Raw genomic sequence first — 27,925 nt, 5'->3', positions numbered from 1 at the left:
TCTCAGGAGAAAGGCTGAAGTAAGTTAAACCCACAACTCTCTAACTAGTAAATACCAGAACAAAGGCAACAAACAAATCCAAGATTTCTGACTCCAAATCCAGAACTCCATCTAGTTCAGTGTGTCATCAGTTCCATGAAAAGAACAGTCACTGATTTTCTATGTTACCTCATACCGACAGCCAACTCTAAAAGATACCCAGAGATTAATTTTTTTAAAGACGATCGATATGTCCACACTGGTAGTAACCAGACCCCTATTAGAGTGCTACTACTGAACTACTACAACTGCCTATTTTTAATTTGGGGTTGGGGATGTAAGGACAGATAAGGGGACTAGGATGGCACAGGGACACAAAATACTGAAGACAGAGAGCTGTGGGTCACTTGGTTCTGCTAGTAACTGTAGGCAAGTCATTAAATCTCTCAGATCCATTATCTGAGCTGTAAAACATGTTAGAAAAGCTAAGTTCCTTTCCAATAAAATTCTGTGTGTCTACAGACTTGGTACATACTATTTAATAAATACAACGAACTAAATAAATACTCTTCAACTAAGCCACATATGAAGAACCACTCCTCCGTTGCTTTTAATGTTCCACAGTATTCAGCACAGTAAAAGACATACAAAAAATGCTCAATATACTTTTGCTATAAGACAAGGTAAATTTCAACTTAGACGTCCCCCCCTGATAAAAGCACAAGAAAAAAAACTGGGACCAAGTTTGACTTAAAACATGTATTTCTCTGCTTTATGAACAGAAAATTCAATGAGGAAGGTAATCTTACAGAAATCATTTTTAATCTAAATAATCCTTATTCTACCACTCTACCATAGATGCATGATTCTTGATACTTTAATCTTGTTAACATATTTAAAAATAATAATACATTCTAAATTCACCAAAATGATTTCAAAAAAAATTTCTAGTCCAAAATTACTTACTATTTGAAGCTTGATTGTTTTCCCATCTAACTCTATAGTTCTTATTTTGAAATCCACACCAATTGTGCTGATGTAGCTTTCTGTATATGTATCATCCTGAGGAAGAAAATAGGTAATGATTAAAATTAATGTTCAATAGAGTAAATAATGTTAACTTTTATCTACAAAGTTGATAAACAAAGTTTATAAGGCATAACATGTTAAGACGAGCCATTCCACCCCACTCCAGTACTCAGTTTATGTTCTGATTACAAAGCACTATTTAATAGTAGTTTCTCAAGATTTTTTCAATAGCTATTCTTTAATTTTTCCAAACATCTCTTGACAAATTCTTTACATACATCACACAGAAAAAGGTTTTATATTTTCAGTGATTATGAATGATTTTTTTCTAATTGCTAATCAGCGAAACCCTTGATCCCCTGCCCCTCCCCCCACATCCAATTTATTCACCACAAATCAATGATCATGTCACTCTCTGCTTCTGGATTTTTTTAGAAGTCAATTTTATTTCCTAGTTATGCCTTTTTAAAATCGAAATATAATTCACATAACATAAAATTCACCCTTTTAAAAAAGCATACAGTGTTTTTAGTATATTCACAAGGTTGTGCAACCGTCACCATATTTAATTCCAGAACATTTTCATCACCCTAACAGGAAACCTCGTACCCAGTAGCAGTCACTCTCCATTTCCTCCTCTCCCCCTAGACGCTGGAAACTGCTAATCTACTTTATGCCTCTATGGATTTGCCTATTCTCAACATTTTATATGAATGGAATCATATAATATGTGGCCTTTTGTGTTTCGTTTCTTTCACTTAGCATAAAGTTTTCAAGGTTCATCCATGTTATAGCAGGCATCAGTACTTCATTCCTTTTTATGGCTGAATAATAGTATACTGTATAGATATACCACATTTTGTTTATCCATTCTTCAGCTGACAGGCATTTGGGTTGTTTCTACTTTTCGGCTATTATGAATAATGCTGCTATGAACATCTGTGTACAAGTTTTTGTGTGGACAATGTTTAACCCAATGTTAAACTTTTAAAATTAAACCTGATTTTCTCTAGTATCTGTTATGACATTTTACACAGAATGGAGACAAAACTTTTTTTTTTTCTTTAAGTGAAAATGTTTGAGAGATCAGGCTATCACCACCAAAACCACTGAACATGCTTAGCAAGCACAAAGCACCACCTAGGAAGTATTCTGCCAACAAAGATAGACCTAAATCTAATCAAACTGAAATCCAGTAAGACAGCACTGTCAGGGGCCGGCCCAGTGGCATAATGGTTAAGTTCATGTGCTCCGCTTCAGCAGCCTGGGGTTCGTGGGTTCGGATCCCAGGCGTGGGCCTGCGCACCACTTATCAAACCATGCTTTGGTGGCATCCCACGTAAAGTAGAGGAAGATGGGCGCGGATGTTAGCCTGGGGCCAATCTTCCTCAGCAAAAAGAATAGGACTGGCAACAGATGTTAGCTCAGAGCTAATCTTCTTCACCAAAAAAAAAAGAAAAAAAGAAAAAAACCAGGACTGTCAGACATTTCTTTGATAATGGAAAGGTTCTATAAACTGTGCTAGTCAATACAGTAGACACTAGCCCTGTGTAGCTAGTGAGAAAAAGGAACTGAATTTTTAATTTTATTCAACTTTAACTTAAATTTAAACAGTCACATGGGGCTAGTAGCTTCCATAAGGAGAGCACAGCTCTAGGGCTTACTCCCAATTACAGAAACATGAAGGATAAAGGAACAAGTTTAAAGACACCACAAGGAAGCCAAGTGACAAATCTAAAATGTTGGACAATCTATAGGACAACTGCCCCAGTTTCTGCAAAAAGTAAATGACATGAAAAATACATACATAAAAAAGGGAGAGGTTGGAAAAATTCTAGATTAACAGACTAAGCAGCAAAACAACCAAACGGAATGTGTGGACCATGTTTGAATCCTGATTCAAACCAAGTGTAATCCTGTTTGAATCCTGATTCAAATCAACCAACACACTTCTGAGAAAAGCAGGGAAATTTATTTATTTTGAAAGTTGACAATGGCGTTATTTTATAAGAAAATGTCCCATTTTTAGAAATGCATATGGAAGTATACAGAGGGAAAATGACACGTTTGGGATCGGCATTACACCAGTCCAAGAAAGAGAAGGGGAAAAAAGGATTAAATGAAGCCAGTGTGTACAAGTCTTGATAATGCTGAATCAGATGTGTACATGGGGAATTAAAACAAAAAAGATCTCTAAAAAAACCTATAAAAGGTGATCAAAGGTGATCAGAGAGAGTTCCAAGTGGCTAGAGGTAGCTATGTTGACTTACCCTGCTAATATATTCACATTTATGCACATATAGAATCACTGGGTAAAAGGATATATGTTTTTTTTGTGTGTGTGTGAGGAAGATCAGCCCTGAGCTAACATCCTGCTGAATCCTCCTCTTTTTTGCTGAGGAAGGCCAGCTCTGAGCTAACATCTATTGCCAATCCTCCTCCTTTTTTTTCCCCAAAGCCCCAGTAGATAGTTGTATGTCATAGTTGCACATCCTTCTAGTTGCTGTATGTGGGACGCGGCCTCAGCATGGCCAGAGAAGCAGTGCATCGGTGCAAGCCCGGGATCCAAACCCAGGCCGTCAGCAGCGGAGTGTGCGCACTTAACTGCTAAGCCATGGGGCCGGCCCCAGGATATATGTTTTTAAAGCATTGAATGCAGTTTACAAAATGCTCCTGATCATTATTAGGTACTCATTTATTTATTTATTTTTTTGTGAGGAGATCAGCCCTGTGCTAACATCTGCCAATCCTCCTCTTTTTTTGCTGAGGAAGACTGGCCCTGGGCCATGCCCATCTTCCTCCTCTTTTTATATGGGACGCCACCACAGCATGGCTTGCCAAGCAGTGCATAGGTGCGCACCCGGGATCCAAACCGGTGAACCCGGGCCGCTGCAGTGGAGTGCGCGCACTTAACTGCTTGCGCCACCAGGCCGGCCACAGGTACTCATTTTTTTTTAATTTTATTTATTTTTAATTGAGTGTCTAATAAGTATCAGGTACTATAAAGAAAGTGGAGAGAGAACAAAATGAATGCAATAAACATTCATTTAGCACTTCTACTTGCCAAGTGCTTTGTTAGAAATACTGAATTCTTATAAATCCCTAAATGACCCTTACTTGCATGCCTCTGAGCCACTGCACATGCTATTCCTTTTGTGCAAATTATCAGTATATCTTTCTCCATACTCCTGTTGGGGAGGGGGCAATTCCCCCCTTCTACCCTTCTTGTGTTCTTATGGCTGGACTAATAATAAAACTAACACAAGACCAAATTAACAGGAGAAAAACCCAGTTTAACACATACATATTGGAGATGATAAGAGAAATGATGCTCGAAGAGTGAACAAAGCAAGTAGTAGATATATCTTTTACACAAAGAAACAATAAATTTGTGAGGAATGACAAGACAAAGAAACTTAGATTTGAGGTATGTAATTAGTAAGGATCTTAAGAAGAGTTTGGGCTTGAGGTAGGATATTAGCAAAGTTTGTTTATAAGACTTTTCAGCCCTGAATTCCCCAGCTCTGGTGATAAGGATGCAGGGAGAGCACCTTTCACATAGGAGGTTTATTTTCTGCTTTCAGGGGAACAGAGACAGGAGGGTCAGAATGCCCTTTCTGCTTCTCAAGTATTAGAGACACTGTCAAGCTTGCAATGGGGAATTGTAAGTTTTCCAAAATTCTAATTTTTCCTTGAAAGCTTGAATTTTATTACAGGTAGCAAATGCTGTCAGATATTTTCCTTGAAGTGACAGTGTCAGTTCATTTCAGAAAATGTCTGCCCAATGCCCAATTCTACATAACAATAGTTTGTCAGTTCTTTCAAGTGAAAAAAAAAAAATAGCGTTCAATGAAAAAAGCAGCTAGTTCAGCTGGCAACTCAAACTACACAAGTACTTTTTCTCTTCCTCAACACAACCAACACACTCCAGTATGCAGTAAAATTGCTTATGCCTACTCCTCATTTCCTCAGAATATTTAAAAAAGAATCTCAAGGATCAAGATTTTTAAAAATTAATCATTTTTACTGTTTCATCAAAGACCCTCAAGTGAAAATGGCTTTTTCCCCCAACTCTGTGAGTGCACAGAAGTAAACACAATGACTACGAGTACAGTTGAGGCTTAGCACTGCCTTGATGTGTGCTAAGGAACCAGCAATTTTACCCAACTTTGCTTTAGGGTCATCAGAGCAAATGTCAACATAGTGAAAAAAGGCAAATGTCTTTTGCCTTAGTACTATTACTAAGTAAGTATTTACTTGGTAAATACCAATAGCTTAGTAGTATTAGGATAATAGTTTTAATCTCATGGACCCCCTGAGAGGGTCTTCATAATGCCCAGGGATCTTTGGCCCATAATCTGAGAACCAATGATCTAGACAGTGAGAAGGAAAACATGTTAAAATTTGAAGACAGTTGATAAAGACCATGAAGCCGACTGTGGATTCTATTCATTAGGTTGAAAGTCATTTATCTGTTTGTAAATTTCAGCATATAGAACACTACACCATTGTCAAACAGTCTGTACCAGACCCTGCTTTCTCTTTTTATTCTACTAAAGTTTCACTTGCAGATTCATTTTCCATCAAGTCACTTTCAATACAGGCCAACTATTTTCCCCTTACCTCACTACCTATGTTGGAATGAAACATTGTTTGACCTCTACCAAGAGTATTAGACACTTTGACTTTATAACCACACTTTGCTGAATTTAAGAGTAACAGCATTTCTTCTATTTAAGAGTCCAAGATACCACTGGGGATGTACACTTGGAGGCTTTAATTGATTCTGGAAGAATCAATTTATTCTGAACAAAATTGTATAATCTTTTGTCAATCTAGAAAACATACACAGCACAAATTTCTTTAAAAGCATTTCAATTTCAACTTACTGCAAACCTAAGGAGGAGGCAAGACTTTCCAACACCAGAGTCGCCAATCAGAAGTAACTTGAATAAATAATCACTGTAAAAAGAAAAAAAAAACATTAATAAAAAGCAAATACATTGTAAGTTCTACAACAAAAACACAGCCAAGAATAATAGCTCACTGAGGAAGATAACAGCTCTTGAAAAGCCCATGAATGGCTTAACAGAAGTAAAAACTGCAACCAGCAGCAGAAACTCTTTTGATGAATCACTGAACATGAAAGAATTATGTAAAAGATAGGAAACGCCACCCCATAATCTCTGAGATCTGTGAACTCCCACTTCCAAGGAAAGAGTGAAAGGAAACATAAGTGATGTGCATTCTTTGAGAGCCCAAGAAACTCATGCTAGATAAATCCCACTCCTCTGCAGCATTAGAATACAGGGAGTTAACTTTCCATTGTTCTTGCCTCTTGCCAATAAAACATAAATCTCTCCTTCAAATTTCAAGATCAAATCATTATTCCATAGCAATCCTCCAATGAAGGAGCTTTTATGATCTTTCCTAGCATCCACCTGGAATTCTCCCCTTAAAAAAAAAGGATCATTTAACTTCTGAAAGCCTGCATTATAAATATTTTAAACTGGAGATATGGTAAAATCAAAGGCTGTTTATGCAATGCACAACTTTACCAACATTCTAAGCTTGTAGTAAAGCCTATTTCAGACAATACTGACAGCAAGGCTCTGCTTATGTACATCTACCATTGCCAAGTCTAACTCAAAAACCATGCCCAGGGATTCCTTCACGCAGCAGGATTACTTCATGGACCTGAAGACAAGAAACTGTCTACCCATGGTCTCCAAAGGAATCACAGATCCTTCCGAACTCTGACCAGTTCCTTATGTTCTTTTAAGCAATTTCAAAAGGACAAAAAATCCAGAATTTACAGATTATATTGTTAGAAGATAGATATGATTTTCTATTTTTTTCTTTGTGATTTATTTTTTTAAAAATGCTACTTAAGGTGAAACCCAAATATTACTCGAGATTTAAATTTAGATTACAATTATCATATTTACATGTAAGCAGGACAAAACTTTTAGAAGTGATAATCTTTGTGACTGTTCATCAGTTGTTACCTAGGTTTACCCAGTGATATGTATTACTTAAAACATATCTTTTTGGTTTTACCAAGTTACCATAATATACTTATTGTCCTTAATTATATCTAAAGGAAAGAATAAAATAAAAATCTGAAGTGCCTAGTTAGCAGCAAAATAAAGGTTACAGAAGAAAATAAGAAGCTTTTAAACAAATCATTAAGAAGAGGATTAAACTAAATAACTAACATCCCTTCCAGTTTGAGATCATAAAGAAAAAAAAGGAGGAGGGGGATCATGGTTGCAAAAATTTACGATTTATAAATGATTGATACCTAATATCAAACAACTTTTATTAGGCAGTCAAGTTGCTGACTGACTTTAGCACTACTGATAGCTTTCCTCCTTAATTAGACCAAATTAATTCTTAAGAATGCTGAACATTGAACATTAGCAATGAGTATATGTTAAAATTTGTATTTCAGTCAGCAAGAATAATCACACCATTGATACTACTATAGTTACTTAGATTTTTAACAGAAATTTCAACATGGTAGATGCCCTGAATTTACCAATCTCCCTGAACACAGTGCCAGGCATCCAGTAAACATTCAATAAACATCCCTGAATCAGCTGTACTGGACCCCACTGTTTCAACCAAGGATAGCACTGGGCCACAGATGTTGCCCGAGGTAGCATTCCTTACCTTAAAGATCAATTTCTCTATTTCAGAGTAACCATAAGGCTGGAATAAACATGAATTCTTCCTAATTGTGTTACAAATTACATTATGGTTTCAAGAAATTAATAGTCAATTTTTAAAAAATCACGTTTTTCAATTATCGCATTCTTTTTAAATTTTACTAACAGTGTTATTTTGAAACATTTATGAGTTTCTGATAATTTAAAGTTCACAGCCATTATCAATAATATGAAGAGCTGAGCACTCTTCCCTGCAACGAGACAATCATTGCTAAAGACGACTATTTTGTTCTCTCCCAAACCGTCAGCTTTACTAACATGACAAGAGACATGCAGAACAGCAAACAAAATCTAACTCACAAACTTCTTCCCCTCACTGAATACACACACCTGGAGAGTGTGATCAACAGCATGCTACTCGCATTGGGACATTTTAAATTATCACTACCATAATAGCTTACTTCTAAACTATTAATACACTGAACGTTCAAGAGAATTCAGAGATTTGAGACTGCTTAAACATATTTCTGTAACTATAATTTACAAAATAGAACACAGTAAAAATGTAGATAGAAAATATGCAAACATAAAACTAGAAAGCGCAAGGTCAGAATTTTCGTACAGAGTCAAGAATAATTTAGCATGGGGCCGGCCCAGTGGCACAAGCAGTTAAGTGCGCGTGCTCCACTGTGGCAGCCCAGGGTTCGCAGGTTCGGATCCCAGGCGCATACTGACGCACCGCTCATCAAGCCATGCTGTGGCAGCGTCCCATATAAAATAGAGGAAGATGGGGCCGGCCCCGTGGCTTAGTGGTTAAGTGCATGTGCTCCACTACTGGTGGCCCGGGGTTTGGATCCCAGGCGTGCACCGATGCACCACTTCTCCAGCCATGCTGAGGCTGCGTCCCACGTGTAGCAACTAAAAGGATGTGCAACTGTGACATACAACTATCTACTGGGGTTTGAGGGGAGAAAAAAAAAAGGAGGAGGAGGATTGACAGTGGACGTTAGCTCAGAGCCGGTCTTCCTCAGCAAAAAGAGGAGGATTAGCATGGATGTTAGCTCAGGGCTGATCATCCTCACAAAAAAATAAATAAATAAATAAAAAGATTTAAAGTAGAGGAAGATGGGCATGGATGTTAGCTCAGGGCCAATCTTCCTCAGCAAAAAAAAAAAAAAAAAGAGGATTGGCATCAGATGTTAGCTCAGGGCTGATCTTCCTCACAAAAAAAAAAAAAAAGAATAATTTAGCAAATGGTAAGACTTGAATTTTTTTTTATTCCCCAAGAACTTGGATTAAGTTTTCAGTCTACAATATAATTTTGACTTAAGTGAAAAAACTGCATTATGCTAGCTCAGAAAACTAGAGTTACAATTGTAATCATCACTCTCATAAATTAGATTATTCTAGTAAATACTATCCACTGTTCCCAAATCAGAACTTACTGAAGTCTTTTTCATGTGTAATTTACTATCACACTTCATACTTTCTCTCCCTAAGTAGTCTGGAGTCTATTTTTCTGCACTTTTTTTTTTTTGCTGAAGAAGATTCGCCCCGGGCTAACATCTGTGCCAATCCTCCTCTATTTTGTATGTGGGTTGCCGCCACAGCATGGTCACCAACAAGTGGTGTAGGTCAGTGACCAGGAACCGAACCCGGGCTTTGCCGAAGTGGAGCACACCAAATTTAACCACTAGGCCACGGGGTCTGCCCCCACACTATAATTTTTGACATATCTATCCATGAGTATGAAGGTAAACTGACTTATTCATCTGTGTATCCAAAATCCAGCACTGTGCTTTTTAAAAAGCATATGCTAAGAGATCAGAGGACATTTTTTTGTGTGTGTGAGGAAGATCAGCCCCGAGCTAGCATCCGATGCCAATCCTTTTTTTTTTTTTTTTTTTTTTTTTTGCTGAGGAAGATTGGCCCTGGGCTAACATCCATGCCCATCTTCCTCTACTTTATATGGGACGCCGGCACAACATGGCTTGACAAGTGGCGTGTCGCCGCGCGCCCAGGATCTGAACCCACGAACCCTGGGCCACCAAAGCGGAGTGTGCACACTTAACCGCTGCACCACTGGGCTGGCCCCCAGAGGACATTTTAATTTTGCATTTTTAATCAGGCCTCTTTGGTTGTGAGATATACATAAAGAATATCTATGGCCATCCTTGATTAAGGTTTTGGGCAAAATACTAGGGAAAAAAATGGATGGGGACATGGCATGTTAAAAGGACACAGGAGCCAACCTGAAATTTCTCTCTATGGCCAAGGCAGAACAATTTGAGCCACATAATAAACAATCATGACTTGGATTATAGCACAAAGAATAAAACAAATATCCATGAGTCCATACTGGTATAAATCATGAAATAAATAAATGGGAGAGAAGAGACAATCTTCCTTACAAGAGGATTCCAAATAATACACATAGAAGGAATGAGAGAAATAGAAAATCACCAGTAGATCACCACAGTAATAACAGCTGCAGGCAAGATCCACCAACAAACACTAAAATTAGTGGGTGAAACTTTAAGGAGAAACAGGATATCTGCATGACCTCCAAGTATGTCCCCCAAAATATTTATTTATTACCGTGGTAGTCTTGACATATGCCCACAAATTCTCTGAATACTCCTCCCTCTAGGAGATGGAGTTTAATTCCCTTCCCTTGAATGTGGGCTCTTAATGACTGGTTTCTAAAAGAGTATGGAAAGGGAAAAATAGTAACCTTACAATGGGAGAAACCTGACAGATGCCACCTTAACCAAGTGATCAAGGTGAACATCACCAGTAGTAAGTCACACTGATGATATGTACCCTCTGATATGTGATGAGTAGAGCGCTTCACCTCTGTGGTATCTTCCTCAAAATCCATAATCCCAGTCCAATCAAGAGAAAACATCAGACAAACGCAAATTAAGGGACATTATATAAAATACCTAACTACTCTTCAAAAGTGCCAAGATGATGAAAAAAGAAGGAAGACTCACAGATTGACGGAGGCTAACATTAATACAACATGGTATGCTGGATTAGATCCTGGACCAGAAAAAGGACATTAGTGGAAAAATTGGAGAAACTGGAATAAAGTGTATAGTTTAGTTAATAATGTGTCAATGTTAATTTCTTACTTTTGACAAATGTAACATGGTATAGAAGATGTTAATATTAGCTTAACATCTTAAGCTGGGTGAAGGGTGTACAGGAATTCTCTGTATTTTTACATTTTACAAGAGTTGTGTTTTTACAACTCTTCTGTAAATCTAAATTTTATTTCAAAAAGGTTTTAAAAAAACAAACTACGAAGACATTAGTGACATGGGTACAAACAACAATCTCTTTTAAAAGCTGGCTTCTGATATTTTTTAAACATAAGAGAGACATACTGTTTTTTCTCAAGTTAAATAATTAAGGTAAGACTGACATAGATTAAGGCTGGATAGAAGGTTAGATTCAGGGGAATTAACAGGCTTTTAACACTGGATGGTGGGGTGTCAAAGATAATAAGTGAAAAATTATTTTTGCTATCAGTTCCTTCTGTAAGTCAACTCATGGTCTACTTTAGCAATACTGGAGATTCTCTATTTCCATTATTTATGATCTGAACATATCTTGGTACCTATGCCATTTTTGCACGCAAGCACTAACATCTCCTATACCTTTAAAAAAGTCACTTTTATGAGAGCATGAAACAATGTTCTTTAAAAAAGTTTTTAAAATAGATTTTGGTTCAAAATTCTATTTATGTAAAATGTTTTCCTTTTCACGAAGCTACCAAATTGCATACATAAAATATGAAGTAGGGGATGAATCTGCTTGTTTCTGAATCTAAAATGCTACTGGGAATTCTAAAATTTAAAAGAAACACTGTTATGTGAAAAGATTATAGGACACTTTGTTTAGTAAAACTCATTTTTAAAAAATTTTGCACACACATAAAAGATATGGAAAAAAAACGGACACTTCTAAATTGTAGGATTACAATTGATATTTTTTCCTTTATACTTTTTTAACAGTCTGCAGTAAGCTTGCATTACTTTTATAACCAGAAAAAAATGTTATTTGAGGGGAGAAAAAATTTTTAATCAGAGAGTTTATTCAATGACTTAACACCCTTGAAAGTTCGTTCAGCATATCTGCCATAACACAAATGATTTCTAAGTAGGTAGAGTAGGTCAAGGTTGTAAGCAGACAGCATTGGCACATTCCCAATACAGCCACAAGTATATGAAGTCAATTTTTTGGATTAAATGAGAATAAACACTTTTTCTTCTTTTATGAAATAAAAGTTGGCTTATCAGACATAGTTCACATGTCAGTGAATATTTTACAAGAGAAAGTTGACTGACATTAACACAACTTTCAATATCCCACACTTTGGAAAAATATACCAAGGAAGAAAGACAAAAGCAAAACAGTGGAGAACTATAATGCATAGTTGTTTTTATCTAAACAGTAGTACTCCCAAAACACAAACTGCATAATGTCAGCTATAATATAAATATACCTTAGAAAAGGCCTGCTGTTTTAAAAAGTTCAACGGAAACTAAATTTGTTCTCTTTCATCTAGAACGAATTCACTTGCATGATAGGAATCATGTTCTTTTACCTTTTTATAAATGTCATACCTGGAAACAGCCTAAAACTAAGCTCACATATCAAATTTAAAACAAAATGAGGATTATATTATGATATAGTGGGCAAATAAACTTTAATTCACTATTAAACTACACACTATTCTATTAGCCTATAGGGTAAGGAATGATTAATAAAAACTTGGGCTGCAATTAATTGTGTATGACATCAACTTTTCTTCTTGACTCACTTTAAGTATGTTCCATAGAACACAATTCAACTGACCATCAGGCTGGAGAGAAGAGGTAAGAACTTTTAGTTACTTCATATGCTTCTATACTGTTTGAATTTTATAGAGCACATATTACTTTTGTGATTAAATTAAATAATAATAATAATAAAAAACCCTAAACCTTCAGCTATGGACAAAAGCAGCCTGTTAGTCAAAATAAACAGCCAAAATAATCAATTACCAAAAATCCAAGAGGGCAACAGTCTTTCCTCCAAATTTAACCAAACAGCAAAGCAATTTTTTAATAACTGTCCCCATAATCAACCACTAAAACTATGTTTTTCTTTGCTATTTAAAGACAATAGATTAACTTTCCAGGTTCCAAGTTAACTCTCTTTAGAACAGTGTTCCAAAAGTCAAAGCTGGAATTCTGAAAATGAAGGAAACTTTGGTAGTGCTAAAGGAAGTGGCAAGTCATACAAGAGGACAAAAGAGTAGATGGTCTTATAACCCATATAACAACAAATACTGGCTGAAAAACACGCCAAGAGGAGGTGTACATGTCCTCTACCTTCTTACCTTTCAAAGTCTGCATGGGTTTTGGAGCTGGGAAGACTTGTATTTGAATTCAGACTCTATCGCATACTAGCTATACTTGAGGCAAGGTACTTACCACCATGAGCCTCAATTTCCTCATCTGTAAAAAGGTTCAATTAGCACTCTCTACCACCCAATTAAGCTTGTCAGGATTAGAAATAATGCCTCTAAAATCTCTAGCACAGTGTCTGGCATATTATGGAAACACAATAAATGGCAAGTATTACTTTTCTGTTCTCTTTCCAAACCACAAGGTAACTTGAAAAATTTCAAGAGCTATAAACAAAAACTTTGAAGCTATTTATCCAAAGTTTCTGTTCAGATATAGATGACAAAGTATCACAGGAGTTTACCAGTACAATCTAAAGTAAAAGTTTAAAAATTACCAACTAATAGTTATAAGTACTATGATCACACCAGTCACAACTCCCAAAGCCTAGCAACACATAAAATAGTGACATGGTCTGCAGCAAGTATGTCCTCTCTAGCAAGAGAAAGGCAGTTCTCTGCTCACTTGCTCACTGAAAGACATCTGTGAGTTCTAAGATCCCCAGTATAAATATTCAATAACAGTCATGGGGGTAGAAAAGTTGAGAATGGATATAATAATTAACCTCAAGCCTAAAGCAGCTTTAAATATCAACCCCACACGAGTTGTGAACGAGAAAGTCAAAGGCCCATTTATAATATATATCTACCTCACAAACTCTTTTTAAAATTTTAAAAAACACTTCTCCAATCATGAATTTTAAAAGTAACTCACCACAAAAATGTTAGTTCCCTAATCAACTGGCTTAAATTTTAAATTCCTAGAAGTTAACCACACATAGTAAACTGGAAATAGCACACTTGGACTGTGAAATCACAGGCCCTTGAGTTAAAATTCCAATTCTGCAGTTTACTCTCAATGCCCTTAGGCAGGCCATTTAACTCTTCTCTGCCTCTGTTTCCTCATCTGTAAAACTAGGACACTATTTCTTCACAGGATTAAGGGAAATAATGCACATACATAAAATTTCTGGCTCGTGGTGGGAACTCACATTGTTAGCTGTTGACCCCATTCCAAGACTAGCATCAAGGGTTCTTGAGAGTCCTCCCCGGTGCTCTGTTCCTCTCCAGCTAAATCAAACATAACTAAAACTTTCTGTTAGCAACAGAAATCATAGGCCTCTTCTCCAAATCTTTTGCACTATTCTGCCATCCTACTTTTTAACAGTATTACAAGATTTAATTTGTGCTAATACTGTTATATTGATTATGCTTGTTTGAGCATAAGTCATCTTCCTAACTAACTGGTAAGCACCTGGGAGCAGAGTCCATGTTGCATAATTAAAAAACAAAAACAAAAAAACTGTCAACTACTAGCATATCAGAGTAAGAAAGGGCTGGCTGTTTTCTTTACCCAGCTTTCTTCCAAGATGAAACTAGCAGAGTGTGTGTGTGTGTGTCTGTGTGTGTGTCTGTCTACCTACATACACATATACGTATGTATGTACGCATATATATTCGCTTGGAAGGTTAAAAGTCTGTACTGAAAAAACTGTTAAAGCAGACAAGGACAGAGATGAATGTGTGATGATTAATGTGTAAGAAAAACTTTAAAATTGAAACCTCCTGCCATTTACATATATTCTAATATCCCTTACTAGAATACACATGTCAAATAATGTCTGCATAGCACCGTACAGTTTACTCTTGAGACTCAGAACTGAGGTGGTACTAATCACATTTTATAGAGAAAGAAACAGGCTCAAAAGGCATAAATGACTTGTATGAGATAAATGGCAGTCTGAACTTAAAGCTAGGATTTACAACTCCAAGTGCTATGGAGTGTGAATAGCTTGTGACTTTATGCAAAATGTTATGAGTGTGTATGCACATAGGGAGCAGGTACGTCCACAGGGTTCATCAAATGCTCCTAGGAGTACACGACCATAAATGGGTTAAGACTAACTGTCCTAAATCAAGTTACTGGAAAACATCTATAGGTAGAGCAGAAAGGACAAAAAATAATTCTACTTAAGTACTATCGTCACTCAAAGGAAATACATTCAGACAAGTTAAATTCATCACTGTTCTTGGAAAACTTCAATTATATAATTCACTCAATTTTATTTGTAAAGCTCACTAGTTTGAGGTACAGACTGCATAAAATGCCCTGAGAAAAGACCACAGCCAAATGGCTGGCACATACAGTAAGCACTCCTTAAATAGTAGCTATTATAACTATAAAATGATGTTTCCAGGGGCCAGCCCCACGGCATAGTGGATAAGTCCAGCACACTCCACTTCAGTGGCCCAGGTTTGCAGGTTTGGATCCCAGGCACAGACCTACACCACTCATCAAGCCATGCTGTGGTGGTGACCCACATACAAAACAGAGGAAGACTGGCAACAGATGTTAGCTCAGGGCAAATCTTCCTCATCAAAATAAAAAAAAAATTATGTTTCCAAAGAGTGGTTCCTCTTGTGAGCAAAGGCATGCACATGTAAAACTACGGGTCAGAATTAGGAATCTACAAACATGGAAGGGAGTTAACTTAACTGGAATCTATCACAACCTTGAATTTAACAAAGCAGGGTATTCTGACCAATGAGCCAATCAGTCACAAAAGTACCAAGGAAAACTTCATTTTCTACTTCTCCTTTGCACCCTATTTCTTCACATGTTCACAGTCAACAAACCAATAAAGAATCGTTTTTAGGGCTCCAGGCCTATTTTTTTCCCAAATAATAATAATCTGAAACACTGACAGGAAGGTTCCAAAGAAAAGCCAAGACCTAGGTTTTCTTCCCTAAATTCTATTCCAGACATCAAAGAAACAATCTCAGCCCCATCTTCTACAGGAAAACAGTGGAATAGTCTGACCACTACCCTCTCTCTGTAAGATTAGGGAAAAAAAAAAAAAAAGTGCACATTTTGCCTAAATCTCTTACTAAAACTCCAAAATGTAGTTCAGGCGGTGGTAAAAAGAGTGGTAAAAAGCTGATAAGCCACACATTTAAAATATCTCATGCACTGGCATCCTACACCCATTTTTGATTTCTCTTCTTCTTAAAGTATTTTTTAGCAAATCTTTAAAAATCTCAAAACCTTAAAAAGCATTTTAACACTAAATATTTTCATATATTAGGAAACAACAGTAGATAACATTAGCAAAAGGAAGCTATTCTTTTTTTTTTTTGTGAGGAAGATCAGCCCTGAGCTAACATCCAATGCCAATCCTCTTCTTTTTTTTTTTTTTTTTTTTTGCTAAGGAAGATTGGCCCTGGGCTAACATTCGTGCCCATCTTCCTCTACTTTACATGGGATGCCGCCAGAGCATGGCTTGACAAGCAGTGCATCAGTGCGCACCCGGGATCCAAACCTGCGAACCCTGGGCCGACGAAGCGGAGTGCGCGCACGTTAACAGCTGCACCACCAGGCCGGCCCCAAAAGGAAGCTACTCTTTAACTACCAAAAATGAAACTTAACTATTACAACTGCAAATAGGAAAACCATCATATATGTACAGTCAATGTTGCCAAGGAGAGAAAACACACATAACACAGCCAAAAGACTGCTAATAGGATATGAATATAACAAGAGGCTAGCACACAGGTAAATTAGTCAGATTGCTTCCAGAATTAAAAAGACTGAGATACCTAAGAAATAAAATTACACAAAAAGCAAAATTGTCTTTAAAAGCCAACTAAAGAGTTGGCAAGAGAACACTTGATTCTGAAGCTCTTCCATCTTTAAGACAAAATTAAAAAAAAAAACTTTAAAAGATTTATTTGCTGGAATATGTAAGAAACTGTCAACATCCCTCATTCGTGTGTGTGTGTGTGTGTGTGTGTGTGTGTGTGTGAGGAAGATCGGCCCTGAGCTAACATCTGTTCCAATCCTCCTCTTTCTGCTGAGGAAGACTGGCCCTGGGCTAACATCTGCACCCATCTTCCTCCCTCTACTTTATATGGGACGCCGCCACAGCATGGCTTGCCAAGCAGTGCGTCGGTGCGTGCCCGGGATCTGAACTGGCGAACCCCGGGCCGCTGTAGTGGAGCACGCGCACTTAACTGCTTGTGCCACCAGGCTGGCCCCGCAACAATAAATTTTTAAATGCAAAATTTCAGTTATCTTTAAATGTTCCTACAAGATCATCCGTTCACACTAAACTCGTAAGATGTATTTTGTGGAGAGTCTATATAGCTAATTTACATCACCCAATTTTCATCACCCAAAGAATTACATATGTTGATTCTCTACCAACATTAAGAAATCATATTTTGGATAGTGAGAATTGGTTATTATTCTTCTTTAAACTTTTTTTAACTTTTCAAACCACTACCAACACCACCAAAAAGTCAATAAGACAACCAACAAAAAGAAAACGTATTTTTAGTTTTGTTTCTTTTCTAATAAAAAATTCTAACTAAAAATTATATGCAAGCCAGTAATGATATACTTATTAATGAATTACACTCTGTCAGACAGATAACAGAACTGACTTAACTTGCTTTTACTTTCAAACCCCTAAGTTAAAAGACAGATCTATTCAAAGCACAGTGCTGGCAAAAAAAAAAAAAAAACCTCAAATCTTCCTTGAGTCTACCATGACAGAAAAGCGAAGTTTGAAAGACTGAGTAAATCTTTTTGTTTTTGTAATTTTATTTATTTATTTTTTTCCCCCAAAGCCCCAGTAGATAGTTGTATGTCATAGTTGCACATCCTTCTGGTTGCTGTATGTGGGACGCGGCCTCAGCATGGCTGGAGAAGCGGTGCGTCGGTGCGCGCCCGGAGCTGAACCCGGGCCGCCAGCAGCAGAGCACCCGCACCTAACCACTAAGCCACGGGGCCGGCCCAGACTGATTAAATCTTGAACCATGATCTCAAATATCATTCTGAAGCCATGATATTAAAAAAGAAAAAAAAAAAAGAAGAAGCTAAAAAACATGGTAATTACTATAAAATTTTTCTGCCTTAAGAACTACAGTTGACCCAAGGAGACTACTATAGTTCTTCCTACTGTAGTTAACTGGTATCTTCATGATAGGGACACACACTTTATTCTTACCACATTCCTTATAGACAAAGCAGCCAAAATGATTTTCCTAACACTAAAAAAATCCACTAGAAGCTAATGGATTAGGAAAAATGTTTCTGGTATGAGAATAATGTTAAGTATTTCTTAACCAGTATGCTCAAATAATCACTGCCTGCTTCACTGCCTATCTCAGAAAATTGAAATCTTTTTTCATATCTCCAGAAAAAAGAAAGCTCTGATCCTTTCCATCTACTTTTTCCACTGTTCAGATTCCACTTCCAGTAGCTTTTTGCTTTTGTTTGTACTTGGAATTCAAACGAGTCAGTCTTTATCCTTAATTTCTACCATAAAGATAACCCAGGGTTGTCACTTCTTGCAAATCAGCCAAATAACGTGGAAAGTAGTCACAGAGACAGCTTAAAATTAAAACGTTGACTGATATATTTCTTACTCTCCTCACTCCCAAAAGCTTACAACTTAAAGACCATAAAGTAAAAGCATTCAGGGCTGGCCCCATGGCTTAGCAGTTAAGTGCGCACACTCTGCTACTGGCGGCCCGGGTTCGGATTCCAGGCGCGCACCGACGCACCGCTTCTCCGGCCATGCTGAGGCCGCGTCCCACATACAGCAACTAGAAGGCTGTGCAACTATGACATACAACTATCTACTGGGGCTTTGGGGGTAAAAATAAATAAATAAATAAAAATTAAAAATAAAAAAATAAAAGCATTCAGTATTAAAGCCACTAACAGGTACTCTTACATCAACTAATTCAAATCTAAAATCCTGTTCCTTCTGAGAGAACCAAACTTTTTGTCAAGAACCCATTTTCATTACCAAATTCAGCAGCATCCACAATTTTTAAAGTTTCTAAAAGGAATAAGATAAATTCGTAGATAATAAACCAAAACAAGGAACATTTGGGGTGCACTTGTAAATATTAGCTAGTATACTATTCTTTTGCATTAGCATATAAATGTGTATGCTATAATACACATGTATTACAACATATAATATTATACCTGGCTTATGATAAGTGGCTATAAATGTTAGCTACGAAGACAACATCATGGAATCATGGAAAGGTACTCACTCATTAAAAGTTTTAATTTAAGAAAAAAACAAGATTTTAAAGTTTAGAACAAGGTGTTAAATGGACTTATATTTGGGTGATAAAACCCTAAGAATTTCTTTCCTTCTTTTCTCTATTTTCCAATTTTTCTCTAATTACTTTTATTATGGTACCAAGCTTCATTAAAGACAAAAAGAAGAAACTGCTGAAGTCAGATGGCTAAAAATCTGCCTGCTGGTTGCCCCTGTGACCTTCCCAAATAAAATATCCATCACCTCCTCTCATCTCAAGTAATCTTCACTAACGCTTTTCCAAAGGTTTTCCCAAACTCCTAGATTATTTTACCAGACACAGTCTAGAATATAAATACAGTAGCCCAGGTACTGGCATACTCCATGCCAGAAAAAATATAAAAATGATTCTGGGTTTGATTCTGTTGAGGTCATTAATCTAGAATCCTCAAACGAAAGGGTGGTTTGGCACTGTATTTACTTAAGAATTACTATCCTTGCCATTTATTAATCATTCTTCTTCCTTCTTCCCCCTTGAAAGATCCTCCTCACTCCCTTCTGCTTCTCCAAATCCATTGCTAATAATTCTCTTACAGGCATCTTTTCTATAAAGTTTTCCTGGACCCAACTAGCCAATCACAACCCTCCACCCTCCTGTGAAATCTTGTTGCTCCAATCCATGCTGTACATGTGGAACTTGCTATATCTACTGGTATTTGATCTATATACAGTCTACTTTCTATATTCCATTATAAGCTCCTTGAGGGTAAGGATTATATTCCTAAATCCTAGCACTACTAGAATGTCTTACATGACATACAAAACCTAGAGTGCTCTTATAGTTTTCTAAATTCTTTTACAAACACTTGAACCTCACAACTACCCTGAGAGGAATAACGACTCCTACTACCTTATTTTACAAAAGGAGAAACAAATTCAGAGGCTGAATAATTTGTCGTAAGTCCTGTTCAATTAATCCTCAAGATCTATGTACAATACTAAATATATGTAGCAAATATAAGAAACTCCCTGAACAGAAGAGGTTTACAAACCTCCATAAAGTAGCACATCCACGTACTTGACTGTTGCCAGGAAAACTACTAAATTAGGGACCCCAAGTTCAACTCTGCCCAACTATGCAAAACCAATTTTGTTCTTGGAGCCCTTGACAAAGAAATACAAAACTGCCAAGATAGCAAATATGGCACTATTAGAATACTATCCTCAACTTCTTCAAGTATATAAAATTTTAATAAAATACTATAGCTTCTGTTTAGTACAAAAGGGGACATTTCAGCATCCAACCACAGTATTACAAAACAAAGTCAGAGTGCATTTTGCAAGAGCCATGTGACACACACATGACAGTCAGCTAAACTCATGGGTGGATCTTTTAGAGGAAATGTTTAGCAGTAATTGACCAAAGCAGCAAATAAACTCAACTTGCAGGACAAATACTGATTTTATGCTTTAAAAAAATTCCCCCTCTCCCCCAAAGCCTTCTGACACTGTAGTAGAATACCAGTTAAATCTCCTCTAATTATTCATTAATTTATATATGCAAACAGTAGGGGGATTTTTTTAAAGGGCCATTAAGGAGAGCTCAACAAAGTCTTCCCAGAGAAAGTGAACCCCAGTTCCTAGGAAAGGTGCCAGGTATGTCACATCTGCTGTAGTGACTTCTTGAGTAAGCAAGAAAAAGAAATGCATTAACTTTTCATGACACGTCATGGAACCTCATTCCCTATCTGCAAGCATTCAAGTAGGTAATCCAAAACCTACAGATCTATCATGGGGTCCATTCGTTTCTCTGCCAACTTCATAGCAAAGTCTTCCTTTAATTTGGTGATACTATCAGAAAAGTGTTCCTACGTTTTAGTTCTATTTTTTTTTCTCTTGACCTACACTAGACAAAATGACTTCAGTGTCCTCTATAAAAAATTCTCACAAATGCCCAGGTTTTTAGGAAGGCAACGGGCCTGGCGAGTTCTCAAAGAACTCCAGGAAATAATTCAAAAAGAGAACTAAACATTTTAAATTGCTTCTCGCCATCTACTCATTCCCCTCAATCCCCCGCAGTCCTGAAAAGCATCCATATTACCTGCAATCTGGCGGGGAGAATGGAAGGAAAGAGAGCCAACAAGCTCAGGATTTACAAGTGAAGCTGGTTTCCACCCCGACGATTCTGACAGCTCCGCAGAGTGCGGGAGCAGAGACTGACAGTGCCCTCTAGGAGTGCTCTCCCACCCTCTCCCCTCCCCTTAAAAACAAGTCCTCCTTCAAAAGTCACTGCCTCCAAGAGAAGCTGCCTCTTCCCATCACCCCACTACCGACTCCCAAAAGCCCCAACCCCGCAGCAGACTGTTCCTCTGCCCCGGGCCCGCACTCAGGCCCTCCAACCTGACCCGGTCCAGGCCCAGGTGACTCACCCCTCCGGCCCGACCCCTCCCCCGGCCGCCCCTCCTCCCTCAGACAATGGGGCCTGACTCCCGGCCGCCAGCCTCTCCTACCCCATCACCCTCACCTCACCCCGGCCGAGGCCCCTACTCCCGCCCCAGCCCTCCTCGCCCCCTTTAAGCTTTCCCAAGGTGGCCCACCGACCCAGCCGACCGGTGCTCTCCTGCACTCACTATTCGGGATTCATGCTGGACATGTCACTGCAGCTGCCGCCGCCGCCACCGCCGCCCTTGCTGCTGCAGCCGCCGCCCTGACTCTCTGCACCACGGGTAACCAAAAGAGAGGAATAAGATAGGCTGTTCCGGGAGAGCAAACGTCTTCCCCAACTCCGTCCCCTTAGAACACAATCAGCAGCCGCCGCCACTCAGCTATCGCTTCCACCCAAAATGGCCGCCGGCGAACCAGGAAATAGGAAAGCCTTAGACCGAGGGGGTCTTTACAGAGCCCAGAGGGCGGTCGCACCGCGTGGCATGCCGGGAAAGAGAGTTGTGAGCGTGGCTGTCGGCTCTTGGGACAGACGGTGCGGCGCGACGGCCGGGACTCCATTTCCCGCCAAACCCCGCGCCTCTGGTGCATGCGTACTTGAGGGGTTGTCGCCCGCCCCATTCCCCACTCTCTCACCACCCCCTTCGCCCCTCCCAGCTCCCCTCCCCGCTGACTCGCTGGCTAGGACTTCGCTCGGACTCCCCCTAGCGGATTGGCTAAGGCCGAGCGGCCCTGGTGATGTCATCAGTGAGACGTGGCAGCCGGGCGAGTCAGCGCCCCACGGGGGAGGGGGAAGGGAGGGGCAGAGGGCGGTGCCAGCCGCCGAGGGAGAGTAGGGGTGGGGGGAGAGCAGGGGGCTCCGAGGGCTGGAGACAGAGGGGGCTGTGGCGGAGGGACGGCATGAACGCGGAGGTCTGGAAGGAAGGGGGGCTGGAGGACACGCCTGGCCGGTCCTGCCTCCCGTGGGCCTTTTGCTGGTCTGGCCAGCTTGAGGCTTGAGCTTAGCGGCTGGTACCAGGACGTCCGCTCTAAGGACGGAAGAGGAGTCAGGGGCCTGGGCTGAAAACTTGGAAGTCTCTGGATAATATGAAGCCATTCTTGGGAGTCTCTGGATAATATGAAGCCATTCTTTCAGTTCTCTTCCTCACTCACCCAGCCCCACTGGGTCCGGTCGTCGGCCAGTGTTGGCCGCAGGCACTACCATTTTCTTTTTTGATTTCTTACCACTCTCTTTCCAGCCCTGCTCTTATCACCTCAGCCCAGTATTGCAGTATCCTTTGAGTGGGCTAACTGCCTCTTTTTCCTCTCTGCCCCCCGGCCATTTGCACACACAGGCAGATTGATCTTCCTGAAACAGCATTGTCATCACTACCCCACAACTTTCAATGGCTCCACTTTCCCTCGACGGAACGCAGCCCAGAGTCAGTCAAAAATTCCGGGTCTTCCTGCCCTGGTCCCAGCCTTCAAGTTGAATTGTACTTATTTTTATAATTCTTATTTTTTTCCCCCAAAGCCCCAGTAGATAGTTGTATGTCATAGCTGCACATCCTTCTAGTTGCTGTATGTGGGACGCAGCCTCAGCGTGGCTGGAGAAGCGGTGCGTCGATGCGTGCCCGGGGTCGGACCAGGGCCGCCAGCAGCGGAGCGCAAGCACTTAACCGCTAAGCCATGGGCTGGCCCATGAATTGTACTTATTTTTAGTTGATATTTAATACTGAGCTGTTCTGCAAGATTGGAAAGTAATAAACGGTAGAAATGTGTGATTCATCACTATATAATGCCTAGAAACTCCAGGAGTAATATGAACATAACATTTTTTAAAACCTTATGGTCTAAACAGCTCTCTTTAATCAGCTCAGGAATTTAAATCTCCACTAAACTTTTAACACATTATCTTGGGTTATTTAATTACAAAGGGCATAGTATAATACATTGTCCAAAGTTTATCTTCCAACTTTTTCTAAGAACCAAGAAAATTATCTCCCAAGAGTGATTGCAAAATCACTTTAAATTCCTGTGATGCCAAAATATGGAAAGAAGGCAGTTCTTATTGCTACCCATTTACTAACTACACCCCTTAACCCCCAAATTCCACCATGTGCCTTGGTTGACAACTTCATCAAACAGTACAGTAGAGTTCCTTCACATCATGTTGGCTTCTGAAATGAGCGGGGTCACCACACCACGGTGAGGCACCCTGAATGGATCGATGATAGACATCGAAAAGTGTGTATTACCCTGGACTTTTGTCCTTTCCTGCTTGTTGTGATTTCACAGAAGAAACACTCAGAAAATCTCCAAAGAACTCATCCTGAACCAAAACTACAATTTTTAACCTGTCCCTGCCCTTGGAGGTATACCCCTAAACTTCCTCTAATTACGTATTTCCTTTCCCAACAAAGAATTACCTCCTAATAACTTATAACTCAAGTGAGAGAGTGGTTGTAAGAATTAAATAAAACAGATTATAAAGCATATAATACTATGACTTTTGGGGCACTTGGTAAAGGCTAATTACCTTTCTCCTTCCCTTAACTTCTCCGCCTTGTGTCTTAGTTATGGTGCTGTAATATGCAAGAAGATCAGAGGCAGCCTAGCTTGCGGGTGGCGGGTGTTTGTTTTCTACCCCGGACTACAACTCATATGTTATTTATATTAAGACTTCCTTCCCAAACTTCAAGTGTCAGTTTTGCTGATTCAAACTTTAATGTATTTTTTTATGTTTAGGTGTTTAAGAGCAGCTACTTTTACAGTTCAGATTAATAACTCAGAATAATTTATTAAACTACCATGAGCCTTGTTGGCTGCCCTATCGTTGAATCAAAACTCTCCTAGGGCTGTTTGTCCATCTGTCCTTTGGCTTCCTTCCTTCCTTCCTTCCTTCCTTCCTTCCTTCCTTCCTTCCTTCCTCCCTCCCTCCCTCCCTCCCTCCTTCCCTCCCTTCTTTCCTTCCTTCCTTCTTTCCTTTTCCTTTTCTTCCTTTTTTTTGGGGGGGGGTGGTGAGGAAGATTGTCCCTGAGCTAACATCTGTGCCACTCTTCCTCTACTTTGTATATGGGACACTGCCACAGCATGGCTTGACTAGAAGTGTCCACGCCAAGGATCCAAACCCATGAACCCCGGGCCGCTGAAGCGGAGCATGCAGACTTAACCACTACGCCACCAGTCTGGCCCCATCTTCCCTTTTCTTTAAATCAAATATTTATGACCTGGCACATAATAAATGTGTTTGGAACTTGTTCTTGGAACCATGAGAAATACAAAGGTGAATAATTACAACTTTCTGTCTGCAAGGAGACTACAACCCAGTGAGAGAAAGATGTGTCCACAAACAAGACCTATATGGGAAAATGCAAAAATAAATTAAAATGATATGAGGTGTATAAGGACAGTAATAAATTCAGTGATTGCCAAGAACTAGGAATGGGAGGAGAGAATTGTCTACAAAGAGACACAAGGGAACTTTTTGGTTTGATGGAAATACTCTATATCTTCATTGTGGTGGTGGTTAGTTACTCAACTGTATATGCTTGTGAAAACTCAGAACTATACTCCTAAAAGGAGTGAATTTAACTGTATATAAATTTTACCTCAATTATGAACCTGACATTAAAAAATGAACAAGGTAGAAGTACAGAGGAGGGAAACAATTCCAATTCAAACCGTTGAGAGTGCTTTCATGAAGGAGACGGTATTTGAATTAGGCCTTGAAAAAGAATAAAATTTTGATCATTGGCAGAAATGGGGGAGAGGGAGCCATTTATCCTAGAATGACAAAAGAATGTGAGCATAACCCTAGAAGTGTGAAGATATCCATGTGTTTAAGGAATAGTGAACAGAGGTTCCATGGGAGATGAGTTGGGAGATGTTTAGGTTAAGGTGAGATCATGGGGAGCCCCAAATGCCTGCTAAGGAGTTTCAACTTGATTCAGTAGCAGCAGAGAGTCAAGAAAAGTTCTGAGAAGGAGAGTGAGGTGTTCAGCTCAGTGGTTTAAAAGGAGCACTTTGGAGTTCTGTGGAGACTGGAGGTAGGAAATTAGTTAAAACGTAACTAGAGGGGGCCGGCCCCGTGGCTTAGCGGTTAAGTGCACGCGCTCCACTCCTGGCCGCCCGGGTTCGGATGCCAGGCGCACACCGATGCACCGCTTGTCAGGCCATGCTGTGGCGGCGTCCCATATAAGGTGGAGGAAGATGGGCACGGATGTTAGCCCAGGGCCAGTCTTCCTCAGCAAAAAGAGGAGGATTGGCATGGATGTTAGCTCAGGGCTGATCTTCTTCACAAAAAAAAAAAGGTAACTAGATTCATTTAGGCAAAAGATGATGTGTCCTGACCTAGGGCAGTTGCATAAAGAATGGAAAGGAGAGGAGATTCCAGAGAGGAGGAGATAGAATCTGAAGGCGTGAGGGAAGGGAGGAGCTAAAAGTGACCCAGAGATATCCAGTTTCCCCGCCAGCATGGGAACCAAGGCCCCAGCAAGGCAGAGAACAGGGGACAAGGGGCCTGGAGTGGGGTAGAGAAGGAGGAAGGTAGACAGTGCTATGTGGTTCAAGGTCAGGGTTAAAGCTGCCCTGGTGTGGAAGTACTAGAACTACCAGAAATTGTCCGTCTGTCCTTCTGAATCAGCACAAAAGACGGAAGACTGTCAAAGATAGACAAAGCCAGACACTAGTTAAAGCTGTGAGGATAGACTTCATTCAGTAATAACTGTTGCAGTAGAGAAGAGGGCCCAGTGTGAACTGAACTCAATGTCACTGAAACGAAAGATAGACTTTTTAAGAGCTGGGGTGTGCTGAGGAAAAGGCATTGAGGAATGTTAAGGGGGTTGGTCCATGTGACTAGGCCACCTGGGTTTGTTAACTGGCACTTATCTGGAAGACAAACTTTTGCATGTTTATGACAGGAGGCAGTGGTCTAAGTTAGAACAAGGTGCCCGCTGGGCTGGGAGTGAGAGTTATCTCCTTCAATGTCTGCATTTCAAAGAGACCAGAAGCAGGAAAGGATTTATAATTGCAAATTTCTAAAGTAACTACTCTGAGAGGAAGTTCTGGGGCCTATCTGCCTATCACCAGGTTTTGGTTGGAACAAACAGTAAGTTCTCCAGGCAGAGTTGAACTTTCTCAAGGAGGCATTTTAAGGGGAGCTGGGGTCATCCTAAGGATGTGGCTTTGAGCTGTTAGAAACTGTCCTGGTGTTTGTTCAGATCTCTTAGTGTATGGGCTTAGGTGGGTGGACAAAATCATTTGTGCTGACAGTCTGTAGTTTTATAGGCCACGGTTGAGACCTAGCTGAGAAGAGGGCTCAAAGGAGCCTGACTAGAGTTTGGTCCAGGAGAGAGTCTTTGTCACGACAGAACCCTGGATTTAAGATGTCCAGTAGTTGTGTGAGAAGTCTCTCTTTATTTCAGTGTCTCTGAAGTACCACATTTGATCTACAGATAGTAGGCAGTAGTGGTGAAAAATCTTAGGGGAAATTGTAAAGTCGGAAAATGTTTCCAGGACTCAAACTTCCCAGTCACACCACCCCCTTCCTCCAGATACTGCCTCCCTACCCAACCTTACCCCAGACATATACTCTCAACACACTTAGCCTCATCCCCACTTCAGTTGAAGGTGTTTTCCGCTCCTACTCTACCTTTCCCCACCTCTCCCAACCTATAGAAGATCCCCTATTGCCTCAGGGATGAGAGATACTTTAGAGGTCAGCTTACCCCTCTTTCACCTCTGCTTTCTCCCTCCGAAACAAGTAGGTGGAGAGGATGTAGACTCTTTATCCCTACACCCCTCCCGCCCCACCCCCGCCACACCACACCGAGTCCCCTTCTCCTAGACTTTAAGCTGGGTGCCATTGAGCTGCACCACGCTGTTCCACCAAAGCGCGATGGGAATCAGAGAACAGTGGTGCAGTAAACTTGGAGAACATTTATCCTTGGTTCTTTTTAGACAAGAAAATTAAGCCCTGTGGGTAAGCTAATGACACAGCAGGAGTAGAACCCATGTTTCCTGACTCCCACTCTAGTGTTCTTCCCATTGCCCTTAAGATTATTTGCTCAGGACCCTGGAAAGGAAGTGTCAGAGAGCATTAAAGAGAGATAATAGCCTCATCAAACCCAACCATCTTTTTAACACAATAGAAGAAATGAAACCAGAAGAGGACTGTACTCTGTTCAGTATTGGCTCTCTGGTACCCCCGACAGTGCTCTGAAAATGCCCAGAAGCTAGTACTATCTTCCACGTTTTCTCCTCTCAGAATCCTACATATTCCTAAGGCCCTAAGTCTAATCACA

General features: G+C 39.8%; 1 protein-coding gene across 1 annotated transcript in view; it reads right to left on the bottom strand.

The window, feature by feature from the left end:
• The window catches only part of RAB1A (RAB1A, member RAS oncogene family), a 28,495-nt gene extending 6,443 nt beyond the window's left edge, over positions 1–22,052 (bottom strand). The window contains exons 1-3 of the mRNA XM_004435617.3: positions 21,830–22,052; positions 5,898–5,970; positions 946–1,041 (exon numbers count right to left, since the gene is read on the bottom strand). Of these exons, the coding sequence (XP_004435674.1) occupies positions 946–1,041; positions 5,898–5,970; positions 21,830–21,852 (192 nt within the window). The 5' untranslated portion in view covers positions 21,853–22,052. The remainder of the gene's footprint in view (positions 1–945; positions 1,042–5,897; positions 5,971–21,829) is intronic.
• Positions 22,053–27,925: the final 5,873 nt, after the last annotated feature.

Source organism: Ceratotherium simum, chromosome 11 (genome assembly GCF_057802395.1).
Source record: "Ceratotherium simum simum isolate JZ-2026a chromosome 11, ASM5780239v1, whole genome shotgun sequence".
NCBI classification, from domain to species: Eukaryota; Metazoa; Chordata; class Mammalia; order Perissodactyla; family Rhinocerotidae; genus Ceratotherium; species Ceratotherium simum.
Note: the sequence above shows the minus strand (reverse complement) of the source record. Positions and strands in the feature narration are given on the sequence as shown.